Consider the following 11,654-nt stretch of genomic DNA (forward strand, 5'->3'; position numbering starts at 1 on the left):
AAATGTTTAGATTTTTCACAATACCGTAAAATAACAGATGAAGAGTCAATAACCTCATTCCTTGAAACAGGTTCATCAGGTTTGGTAATTGAAATATTAAAGAGTTTTTGATTTGTCAAAACCAATTTACTTTCTTGCTGACAGTTTCGTCAGTGAACCACTGACTTTTTCGAAGTTTGTTGTTGTTATGATGATCCAACAGCGGGAAGTTATGTCACTTCCGGTAGCTATATTAGTCTTGCTAGCAGTCTCTAACAGTGGATCAAATATGTGACTTAAATTGTAAACCCCCTTGTCTCTGTTCATAACTCCTTTCCCCCTCCTGATCTGAATAGATTCTTTGATCCATCTAGTTCTCTCTCTCTGTCTAAGATTTTTGACACCCCAATTGATAATATGATTAGCCCTGGCTGCATGGTCACCAATAGCTGAGAAAGCGAGTCAACATAAATACATTAGTGCAAAAAGAAAAGGATCCAAGAGCATTTCAAGAGCTCAGTTTTAAGATCACTCGGAGCAATAGTTTTGACCATTCACCTCTTGGACAGTCATTATTTGTATATTAACATTTTTAGATACTATAATGATAGATTATCAATTTCATGACTTTAAATTTGTTAAAACATTTTCTCTGACAATTTATAAAAGTATCAATCTTTTTTGTGGAATCTCAGATATGAAAATGAAATGCACAAAGGAGTGTTGCTTTGTTTGATTTTGTTTTTGTTACATAATTTTTATCTTAAAATTAATTACAGTTAGGCGGTAGTGGACCAGATCGACGCAAAGCAGTCGCGCAACAACTTGTCCTATCGGAAGAATCTTATTATCAGCAACTACGGGTGATCAGAGACGTGTACTACAAACCATTATTAGCTGCACTCAACTCTAACAATGCTATCATCAGTCTACATAATCTAAAGATGATATTCACGGATGTGAATAACTTGGTGCCTGTTAGCAAGTGAGTTCAACTTTGCCTTCACCCCCAGAGCACTACCTGACGATCTAACATTGCCTCTTTTTGGCCAATTACATGATATCTGCATTTTAATCACCAATCAGAATGGAGCTTGCAAATAATTCACCCAAATTTTTTTGCTTGGTGAAATTATTCTAACAATGTTGCTGATTGGTCCAATTGATGATGAAAACTTCTTTTTGACCAATAGGCAGGTAGTTCTCATAGGGTTAATCCATCTCATTACATCTACATCAAACATGGTGGAGTTGGTCCTCTTTGGGCCTAATCTTTTTGCTCTCACCTCCTCTATATAGCTACCCCTTGTGATATTTTTTTAATAAAATGCTAGAGTGAACAATACTCCATGAGGAGTGACACAGGTCAAGGCACCTAGACACTATAAAAGACAACCACATGGGCCAGTTAGTGATTCACAGCATCTTAGGAACAACAAGAGTGAAGGGGTACATTAAGCATCAGACACAAGTAATAAGATACTTACGCACTCTACTCTTGAAGGATGATGCACCATTGTCGGATATGACTCCTACTACTCCTTCTGGTAGGCTATTCCAAACGTGAATGCAGTGTGGATGAAGGTCCTGCCGGTAGATATGAAACTGGTACATGTACTGTGAGAGCATGGCAAGGTATGGACAAGCTGAAGCGGGTAGCTCTTCTGACTTCAAATGGCTTTGGTAGCAGCTAGTCCCTTCAGATCTGGTGGGCACAAGCTGGTGTGCATTTTGTAGAGGACTGTTGCTCCAGCCATTTGACGTCTTTGATGGAGAGATGTGATGTTCAGCTTTCTTCCTCTTTGCTCACACCTATGATTCCAAGGGCTTTCCTCTGGATAGTCTAGTAATTCTAGAGTGGTGATGCTGGCACTCATCCAAGACAGCGGGGCGTATTCCATCACACTGCGAACTTGTTACACCCCTTACTACCTGACTCATCATCTCAATCATCATATTTTTCTCTTTTTATTTTCATCATAGGCAACTCCTGGAAGAGCTGAAGAATAGACTAGACCAGTGGGGACCACAGCAGTGTATAGGTGACTGCTTTGTCAAGTTCCAAGGAAAACTGAAAACTTTTACAAACTTTCACAACAACTACCCCAATGCCCTGGGTGTCCTAGACAAGGTGAGAAGGACAATATTTCCCCAACATATACTATTCCCCAGTTACCTGATTGTGTAAATGTCGAAGATGTTTATACTCAATGATTACTGACTCAAATTTGCACCCCCGGCCCCCACCTCAACACAGCAGTGAGGACCGCGAAATTGACAAAATAGGGGGTATTTAATTTGCACTGTCCGTGAAATCACCAAAATAGGGGTATTTAATTTGCACTGTCCGTGAAATTTGGATAAAAGGGGGTCCTTGGGAAAATACGGTAATTTCATGTCATTGAAAAGGGGTGTTTGAAATTCTAGTCAATTAAAAGGAGTGTTTGAAATTCTAGTTTTTGAAAACCACAAAAAAGGGTCGTTTTGGGCCCAAGTTTGTCCTTGATTTTGCATGAAAAAGGGGGTTAAATTTGATGCAAAGGGGGTCTTTGAAAGATTTGGTAACTCTCATGGTTACCAACTTTTGTTTGAGTTGGGGGCCGGGCTTGCACCCTATGTGGCAACAACTTGATATACATTTCTCAACAGAGCACAAGACCAGAAACAGTAGTTTTACCCTTGTACCAGGTAAAATGAACAAGAGTATTTGTTTAATAAATTATTTAAATAAATGATTTCAATATGAGATTCGTTTTGGTTGGTCTTGATGAAGTTGTTGTTCCCAAATTCTTAATCTATTGCTAAACTTTTATTTTTGGTATATACCCTTTTTTTATGTGATAGTGTCATGAACAGCAGCCAGCATTTCGGGGATTTCTCAAGACCCACGACCGGTCACCAAATACACATATGAAGACGCTCGCTGAGCTCATGTTAGCACCTACCAGACGCATCATGGACTACAGCCGACTCTTGGTGGCGCTTCAGCATTGGACGCCAGAGGAGCACGCTGATAGACAAGATTTGGCGCTGACACTGGATGTGTTCAAACAGCTCAGGAAATTTGGCGATGAGGTAATAATGGGCTATTCCATTTAAAATCCACACTACCCCTGTGGAAGATTTAGCTAAAGTCTTCCACACAGGGAGTATAAGTTTCAAATAGAATAGACAATTGGGGTAACTTCCATTTTATATGCTCACTCCTGTTGCAGAAGATGTAGGTATAGTCATAATACAGGGGGAGTATGGGTTTCAAAATGATTAACTCTGAACACCTACATTTGAAAAACATACTCCCCCTGTGGAAGATATTTCCAAAATCTTCCACAGGGGTAGTATGGATTTTAAATGGAATAGCGCAATACGGATGTAACATAGCAAAAGAACCAATCAAAAGAGGCAGCACAATACACAGTTCCTGTCATGATTCAATTGATGAAAATAATTAATAACTTTTCTTAATCGGCATAGGGGCCGGAAGGGGGTTAATTTTGCACCTATGTTGTATGGCTGGCAAAATAATGGGCAATTTTCAGGGTAATCCCAAATCTAAAGAGATATCAAAGCCACTATAGTGTGTCTCATCTCAAGTTGAGAGTAATGTCATGTTGGATTTTGAAGTGGCAGATTCATGTCAGTGTGTTTACGCAGTTGCGTTGCAAGTGTACGGACCAATCACCCTTCTGTGCGTGTGTATACGCCCTGTGGGATTAGGTTACTACACATGATTCAAATCTGCCACTGCAAAATCAAAAGTCTTTCTGCTTGAGATGAGACAGACTATAGAATAAACAATAAGTACATTGATTTTAATGATTTTAATAACGAAATATCTGAAATAATACCACATTTCTATATAGTCTAATTGCGCAGTTTTCGAAACAAAGGGATAAAAATTCTGGATGCTTCCATTATGGAGCAATACCCTTTTCCTATTATGCATTTGGCCTGACAATAGATTAGTCATAACAACAAATATTGAGGGATATGTTCACAATTCTTTTCAGGACACATTTAGTAATTACTTATGAAATCCACCCCTGGTACTTTTATGGAGCAGGCCTTCTCAACTAGTTTATTTGAAGTGCCAACTGGAAAAGTTTAGTGATCATGAAGTGCCAACATGTCAAGAGAAGACGCTGCGAGGTAGCGCTTGTGCATAGCGGGTAAGGTGCAGTCCCGGGGGTGCAGTGGTGCTTTATCAGGGGTCCAGGGGCAGCGCCCCCGAACGCTCATGGATTTTAAGGTTTTTTAAAGGTCTAGATTGGGTATTTTCAACCAATTTTGTTCAAGATATATGTGAAAAAATCATTCAATTCCTGTGCGCCATTGTGTGTGCCACTTCGACTGAGCAAGCGCCACAAGTGGTGTGCGAAGCCAGTTGAGAAGGGCTGTTATGGAGTCACAAATCCTCTCATTGTAATATTAAAGAAGTACGGAAGAGTGTATTTCATAGTAATTGTGTGTGTGTTTTCTTTGTGTAAACAGTGCAAATACAGACTAGAGCATGAAGCCGAGTTACTGACTTTACAGAAAAGAATCAAGAACTGTCCATCACTTCTCGAAGCTAATCGTTATCTCATCACTGAGCAACACCTTGCGCAATGGGAGCACACCAGTAATAACAATGGACCAAAAGGGTAAGACTTCACTTCTTAATACACCGATGGAAAAATCCTACTCCCTGCTCGCAGCATATTAATTGGCCAATGGCACAAGCCAATGGTGAGACTATTACAGACCATGTATTAATAGTCAAAGTCCTCATGCATTGTATGCTGTGAATTCTCGCATATTCATGAGGGCCGATTGTTTGATCGTGTCTGTCTGACCAATTTCCTTTGAAAAACATACTCCCCCAGGGGTAGTATGGATTTCAAATGGAATAGCCCAATAATGTACTGAATAGATTCATCGACCATGATAGACAAAACTGTCAATCGTGAATAAAATTATGATTTTGTGCAAAAGAAATTTATTCAGTGTATAATAATGTTGTTTTCTTTTATTTTCCAGTGTCTATGATCACACGCAAGACTTAGCTGCGTTCTTATTCAACGATGCCTTAGTGATAACCCGACGAAATCTGCGACATATCCCATACACTCAACGATGCGAGACAAGGTTTACATACCATTCATCTGTGGCACTGAGCAAACTACTAGCTACTGATATACCAGACACTAAATGTAAGATATAATTTCTGATGAGTGTAGGTCGGCCTACCCTGCTTGTCTGGCCTTCGTGAAACGACATTGTAAACAACAATGCTTTAGTCAACCACCAAGTTCATTTTAAATATATTCCAGCTCCCTTCTTGGTTGAGAACTTTAATGTGGATGATTTAACTTACTTGGATTTATTTATATATACATTTAATTCCAAAGTTAGTCACCTGAAAAATAATACTTGTTATATTACGCCCCCACTATTTATAGTGGTTGAGCACTTTGATTACTTTTGGAAAGTGATAGCCTCATCCTTGTATACCACACATACCATTCTATGGGCTGTTGTGAAACATGTTTGTACTTCTAATATCAATACGGCTAGTGCAATTTACCTCAACACTTGGGGATTGGATTTTTTTGGTACAGGCCTCAATGTGAGGTACAAAACACAATACAAAAAAATCAGATCACCTGCCTTTAATCATGATGGTGATATCTTTTTTCAGATTTGCAGAATGCATTCACACTAAAGACACCCAAGAGAGAGTGGCTATGCAGCACTGAAAGTTACGACAACAAAGTCGGTTTTATTGCGCTCCTCGAAGATGCCATACAAGCAGCAAGTGAAGATGACTGAGGAAGAATCCCTGCAAGAAAGGTTTTCTTGGGGCCACCCTATAAAGGTAGTGCATATGACGTATCATACCGTAAATATGGCGAATACTCAAATCCATTCAACAAAAGCATGATTGCAATCTAACGCGATGACAACATTAGATTGAATAGACTGCACTGTGCCATGATTACGGTGAAGGACACCGGTTCGAATGCTTTGTTTGGAACCGATCAATAATTTCATGCACAACCCCTATGAGCAAGAGTTAAGTGTAAACAGGAGGTGAATTTTTTCTTAATAAATCAGCTGAAAAGCAGACCTGAAACGTTTCCTCTTTTTAGCTGATTTTCTCTTTTTTTATTCCTGAAATTTACGCATTATTTGTTATTTTCAGCCCAATTTTAGCTTTTTTATCACAATTTTGCGCTATTTTCCTCTTTTTTTAAAGCATTTTCCTCTTTTTTTTTCATACGTTCAGTTTCAGGTCTGTAAAAAGTTAATATCACTTGTAATGTTGCTTTGGTTTTTTTTGCTGCGGTTTTTCTTGGTAGAAATGAATCTTTTAAAAGTGAGAAAAGCACTAAAATGCGAGATTGACAGCGTGAAATGCAAGATTGGGTTTTCTCTCTAAGCCGACCTGTGTGATATTTGCCAGTATGTGAAATCATGAAATAGTATATATGATAATGAATTTATCCAGTACTGGTTGAATTCTATCGTATGCTTCTATCCGTCCATTGTAAAGAAGTTTATTTAACGTGTTATAAGGCCAAGAAATAAAAATGGTTTGTTTATCCTCAACATCAAACCTTATTTTGAATTTGATTGGAATTCCAAAATCTTTCAACCTTTTCTACCATTTTGGATCAAAATGTCTGGTTGGATTTTGGACTTGTTTAAACTGTTGAATTTTGATTGAAATTCCAAAATCTTCCACAGGGAGTGTGTGGATTTCAAATAGAATATCCTAATAAGTGGTGGAGGACAATATTTGTCTTCAATACACATGTGTTTTTTCTTCATTAGGTTTCACTACCTGAAGAGAATTGATCAAAAATTGAAATCCCTCCTGAGGTTAGTATCTGTCAATGAGTTGACCAAATCACCAGGCAGTCATTATAGCTAGAGGCAGTATGTAACACAAATGGGTCAATGAGTTACATAAAATGACCTTGTGTGATATTGAGTTCCTAGGAAGTGAGTTTTGCCCGAGGTAATTTGTGGTTAAATGTTGATCCCTCACTACAAGAATTACTGTCGATTTGGTTGAAAAAGGAGGTGAGACACGATCAATTCTCTTCAGGCAGTAAAACCTAATGTAGTCTAATATAAGCTGTATCATTGCTATTTATGATAGATAATATCTAATCAGAGACCATCAAAACAGAGACTATCAAAAATCGATGGTTGATGGTCTATGGTGTAAAACCGTAAATGTTCGCCTAATGGCGCTATGGGCTCCCTTGACAAAACTGGATTTTTAGAAACAAACTAAAAGTGCCCTCCCATAAAAATCCCACCAGCAAATAAGGGCACATATCCTTAATTCTTGTTGGGATTTTTAGAGGAGGGAGTTCTATATTTGTACATGAAATTTACCCCCAAGGCAATGGAGCCCAGGTGCGCCATTAGGCAAACGTTTACGGTATATTTTTGATAAATGGAGCTTGATGTCAGTAAGTGTGTGAAATGTATTATAAGCCAATACTAAAGTTTGTTCAACTTAAAATTGGCAAAAAAAATAAGACTCATGACACCCTGTATTGATATAGAATGGCGCAACACTTCCGATAGTTGTTTGTTGCGTAATGCACAACTGGCGTGTTTATGTGAATTTACGCAAGCATGAGTTGGGACATATATATTGACGCACGTAGTAAACAGAACGGGATAATTTTTGCCTAATATAAGCCGAACAAACTTAAGTTGCATTTATATTGCCCTAATTCCATCCATCCATTGTATATATTCAATGAAGTATTTTTGCAATTTTATAGGACAAAATATAAATTTATAATAAATGGAGCATTAACTCTTTTTAAGTGTGTGAAATATAGATAGTCCAGCCATTGCTAGTTGCATTTTATATATTCCTCTTCTCATGATTAAAAAAAATACAGCACAATTTTTTTAGGATTAAAAATATATTATCATGTTTTGCCAAATAAAACTCTAGCTCAATCTTAATCATTTAATTGGAACCAAGATAACAGTCACACTAAATCTTGAGTGTAGGGTCAGATATTATTTTGTTTAAAGGAGGATTTCGTGATTCTAGCATCCTCTCGTTATGATATTTTTCAGTAGATACCCATGAAAAAAGCTTACTCCCAAAATTTCAGTTGATTCCGATTTTGCTTTTGCGAGTTATGCATGATTATGTGTATTACACTGCTCCATATGCCATGTTGTAATTTCGTTCTGGCATTAAAATTTGAAGACATTTTTGCTAAAAAATTAATCTGCAAGAAATTTTTGGTACACAAACATGTAGCCAGAGGTTTCCAGTAGTACAAAAATCTCACCTTTTTTGGAGAAAGGGGGGATGAGGCTGTGGATCACGAAATGCCCTTTTAATTTGTAATAATTGGTTATAAAAATAGAACAGAAAATGTGTTTGCTAAAATAATAGTGTATTTTTTTATTAGACTTTGTACACATCTTTAGGCTTGATTGTCACAGTATACAATAAAAAAAAACCCACAAAATGCATGTTTTTGGCCTAAGTTATTTCTAAAAGTTGGCCAAATATTAAAATTTTACTTGAATTGCCAGTTACTAAAGAATTGAGCTATGTTTTAGTTGGCAAAATGAGATAACATTTTTTTAATCCAAAAAAGTTAGTACTTAATTTTTCTGGAATCGGAAACAGTTCCATCCGTCCATTGTATTTAATGAAGTGATTTACAGCTGTATTATTTTTGTGTAATTTTTTTGATACTATAAATTAATTTATGAAATTTCTTAATGATGAGGACAGAATCTGTTATGCTGTAGTGTAATGCCAGTCTTTCAGAAATTTCCTGATTTCGAGAAAATTTGCTGAGATGTCGTGTACAAAAGTATAGACAAAGCTCCATTTGGCTATTCCAGCTGAAATCCATACACCCCCTATATGGAAGACATGACCTTAGTTTTTCTGAATGTGGCAACTCCATTTGAAATCTACACCCCCTGTGTGGGAGATTAAGGTCATATCTACCATGGGGGAATGAAAAACTGGCATAGCCCATTTTGGTAAATTTTCATTAATTCAGGATTTTTGACACCTGCTGGTATATCGACTGTTCAGTGCCAGAAGTGGTTATGCAATAGCTGCCATGTGTAGATAAGTACAATATACTGTGTATAAATTGCCAAATGTTCATAGGGCAGCTATCGCACTTACCCACTTCTGGCACAGAGCAGTCAATATCTCTGTAAATGGAGCTTTAATTCTTATTTTGAGTGTGTGAAACATAGATGATATTGCCACAATTACCGCATAAGGCAAAAATAATGCATGCGTAACATGAATCCGGATTCGGCTGTCTGCCGAATTCATAATGATATATAGTATTGAGTATATTGGTACACAGAGTGAATTCTGTTAATATTGTACAACTTTTATGAAACAAACTATATATTTGTATTTTCTTTAATATATTTCTTCCGAAGAAGAACAAGTGCCTTGTAATTGTATGCATAGTAATAAGGATAATATATTTGGCTTTGATGTTGATTTTATTAACAATTTGTAAACTAAAACATTCCAAATCATTCAATTTGAGGGTTTATGTTTTATTTTGTAAAGGTATTGCCAAATTTTAGAGAAGAACAAAAAGAAAAGTATTTTCCCAAATCATGTTTTTCTCCATTACTCTCTCAACCACTCATCGAACAATTAGTGAACTATTGTTTAGTGAGGAATAACAGTATGTATTTTCAGCCTATTGTTCAAATACTGTAAATAGAATCAGAAAAATCCTTTAACATTTTTGGGTGAATTTTTATAAGCCTGTATTTTACTGGATGGGTCCACAACATACAATCCTATGGGCCAAATCTATGCCATGGACCAATCAATAGCAATCAAGTAATCATAACTGCTTAAGGGGTCGGTCACCCACCTTTGCACAGTATTTTCTGTAGGGCTTGAGAAAACATCAGACATACTGTCATGACCCTATTGCATTCTAAATACGAAGAATGTTCTTCTGATCAATTTTTTTTTTTTTAATTTGCGATATAATACACATTTTACGGCAAATTATTCAAAATTGATATGGTTGATATTTAACAGTCCTTGAAGTAAAATTTATAAATCTACTAATAAGTACATGTACTGAAAGTGTATGTAGCTGGGAGGAAAAGCTGACGATCAATTTTACTTTGAAAACTGTTAAATATGAAAAATAACAAAAATATTAATCATCATGCATAACGGTCTATGAGATTTGTATGAAGAGCGTTAAATGATAACACGGAGGTAAGATCCTGTCTGAACAAGCCTATTGAGGAAGAAGTTATGTAGACTTGTTTCAAGTCCATTGGCGTCCATATGTAAAATTCATGGAAGCTTTGCCACATATTTCAAAAATGACTATTTCTTTCCCGGCCCTCGCACTCTGTGCATCCACAGGTATACATGCTCGTCGAAAATTTTGCGAAATAAGGGGTGTTTTCAGATGAAGAAACACGATTTGCGAAACACACAAAAAGGTGTAGGGAAAGAGTGTCATACCACGTGTTCGCGAAATTGAAAAAAGGGTATTTTCATCGAGCAGCCTACGCGTTTTTGCCAGATAAGGGTATATTAGAAATATCGTTCATGTTTTAGCGAAAATAGGGTATTGTCGAAGGGCAAATAATTCACGAAATCGCTAAAAAAAGGGGTGTTTTTCCCCTAAAAACTTCGCGAAATGAGATGCAAAAGGGGGTGTTTTTAAAGTACACCGACAAGCATGCATACCCGCGGATGCACGGAGTGCGGGGCCGGGATTTCTTTCCAAAGTTTTGAAGTTAACTATTCTTTCAAAATAATTATTTACCATCATATAAACTTTGTGAAAATCTATTTGACATTTGAATTGCTAGATAGTGGACTTTCTTATCATACTTGACCTGACTAAAAATCGGAGGGAATCCAGTAAAGTCTTATTCAGATTTCATTTGACAGCTTAACCATTGCGTATACGCGCGATGTCAAGCGTGTGCATTGGACCTTGTGCAAATAATACGCGCTGGACAACTAGCAGTACGCTTAATTTGTAAAAGGAATCTGAATAAGACTTTATATGATACTTTGATCATGGGTCCAATTCAAGAGCATGAATAGAGAAAAAGTAAGGAGGAAGACTTGATCAAGGCTAGAAGTTACGAAGCTATAGATTAAATAGCACATGCTACGCAGTACGTACATTATAGTTATTATAATACAAAATGAGATCAAGCCCATAATCTATTGTTGAGAAACTAATTAGTATTACTAGTATAAACAGATTTATTAACAAATTAGCTGATGATGGATTACCATGGTTGAAACCATGGAAATAAGAGAATAAGATCCTTATTTCCCATGTTGAAATGCTTTGGTTAAGGCAGAGAAGATATTCTCATCTTCTCTGGGTACGGTATAGTTCTCATATCCATTACACAATTGTTAGACACAAGATTTCAATGAAGTGTCAGTCTTGATCATGGGCATTAGCGCCAATCCGGCTTGAAATTGGGGGAATTCGGCTTGAATTGTCAAAAAGTGGCTGAAAAGAATAGAAAATGGGTCAATTTTCGCACACTACACACAATTGTTTAAAGAATGTATCCTTAGCCCTGGGCGCAACAGCCCTTAGCTACACCACTGCAAATGTGTAATCAAACAGGCATCCAATATTGTAAATGTCTGA

The 11,654-nt window shown here is 36.9% G+C and overlaps 1 protein-coding gene across 1 annotated transcript in view; it reads left to right on the forward strand.

Moving 5' to 3' along the window:
* The window catches only part of LOC140145690 (epithelial cell-transforming sequence 2 oncogene-like), a 47,237-nt gene extending 38,931 nt beyond the window's left edge, over positions 1-8,306 (forward strand). Inside the window, exons 17-22 of the mRNA XM_072167377.1 lie at positions 759-964; positions 1,963-2,110; positions 2,824-3,054; positions 4,471-4,622; positions 4,999-5,171; positions 5,660-8,306. Coding sequence (XP_072023478.1) covers positions 759-964; positions 1,963-2,110; positions 2,824-3,054; positions 4,471-4,622; positions 4,999-5,171; positions 5,660-5,790 — 1,041 coding nt within the window. The 3' untranslated portion in view covers positions 5,791-8,306. The remainder of the gene's footprint in view (positions 1-758; positions 965-1,962; positions 2,111-2,823; positions 3,055-4,470; positions 4,623-4,998; positions 5,172-5,659) is intronic.
* Positions 8,307-11,654: the final 3,348 nt, after the last annotated feature.

The sequence above is a fragment of the Amphiura filiformis genome, unplaced genomic scaffold, assembly GCF_039555335.1.
Source record: "Amphiura filiformis unplaced genomic scaffold, Afil_fr2py scaffold_594, whole genome shotgun sequence".
Taxonomy (NCBI): Eukaryota; Metazoa; Echinodermata; class Ophiuroidea; order Amphilepidida; family Amphiuridae; genus Amphiura; species Amphiura filiformis.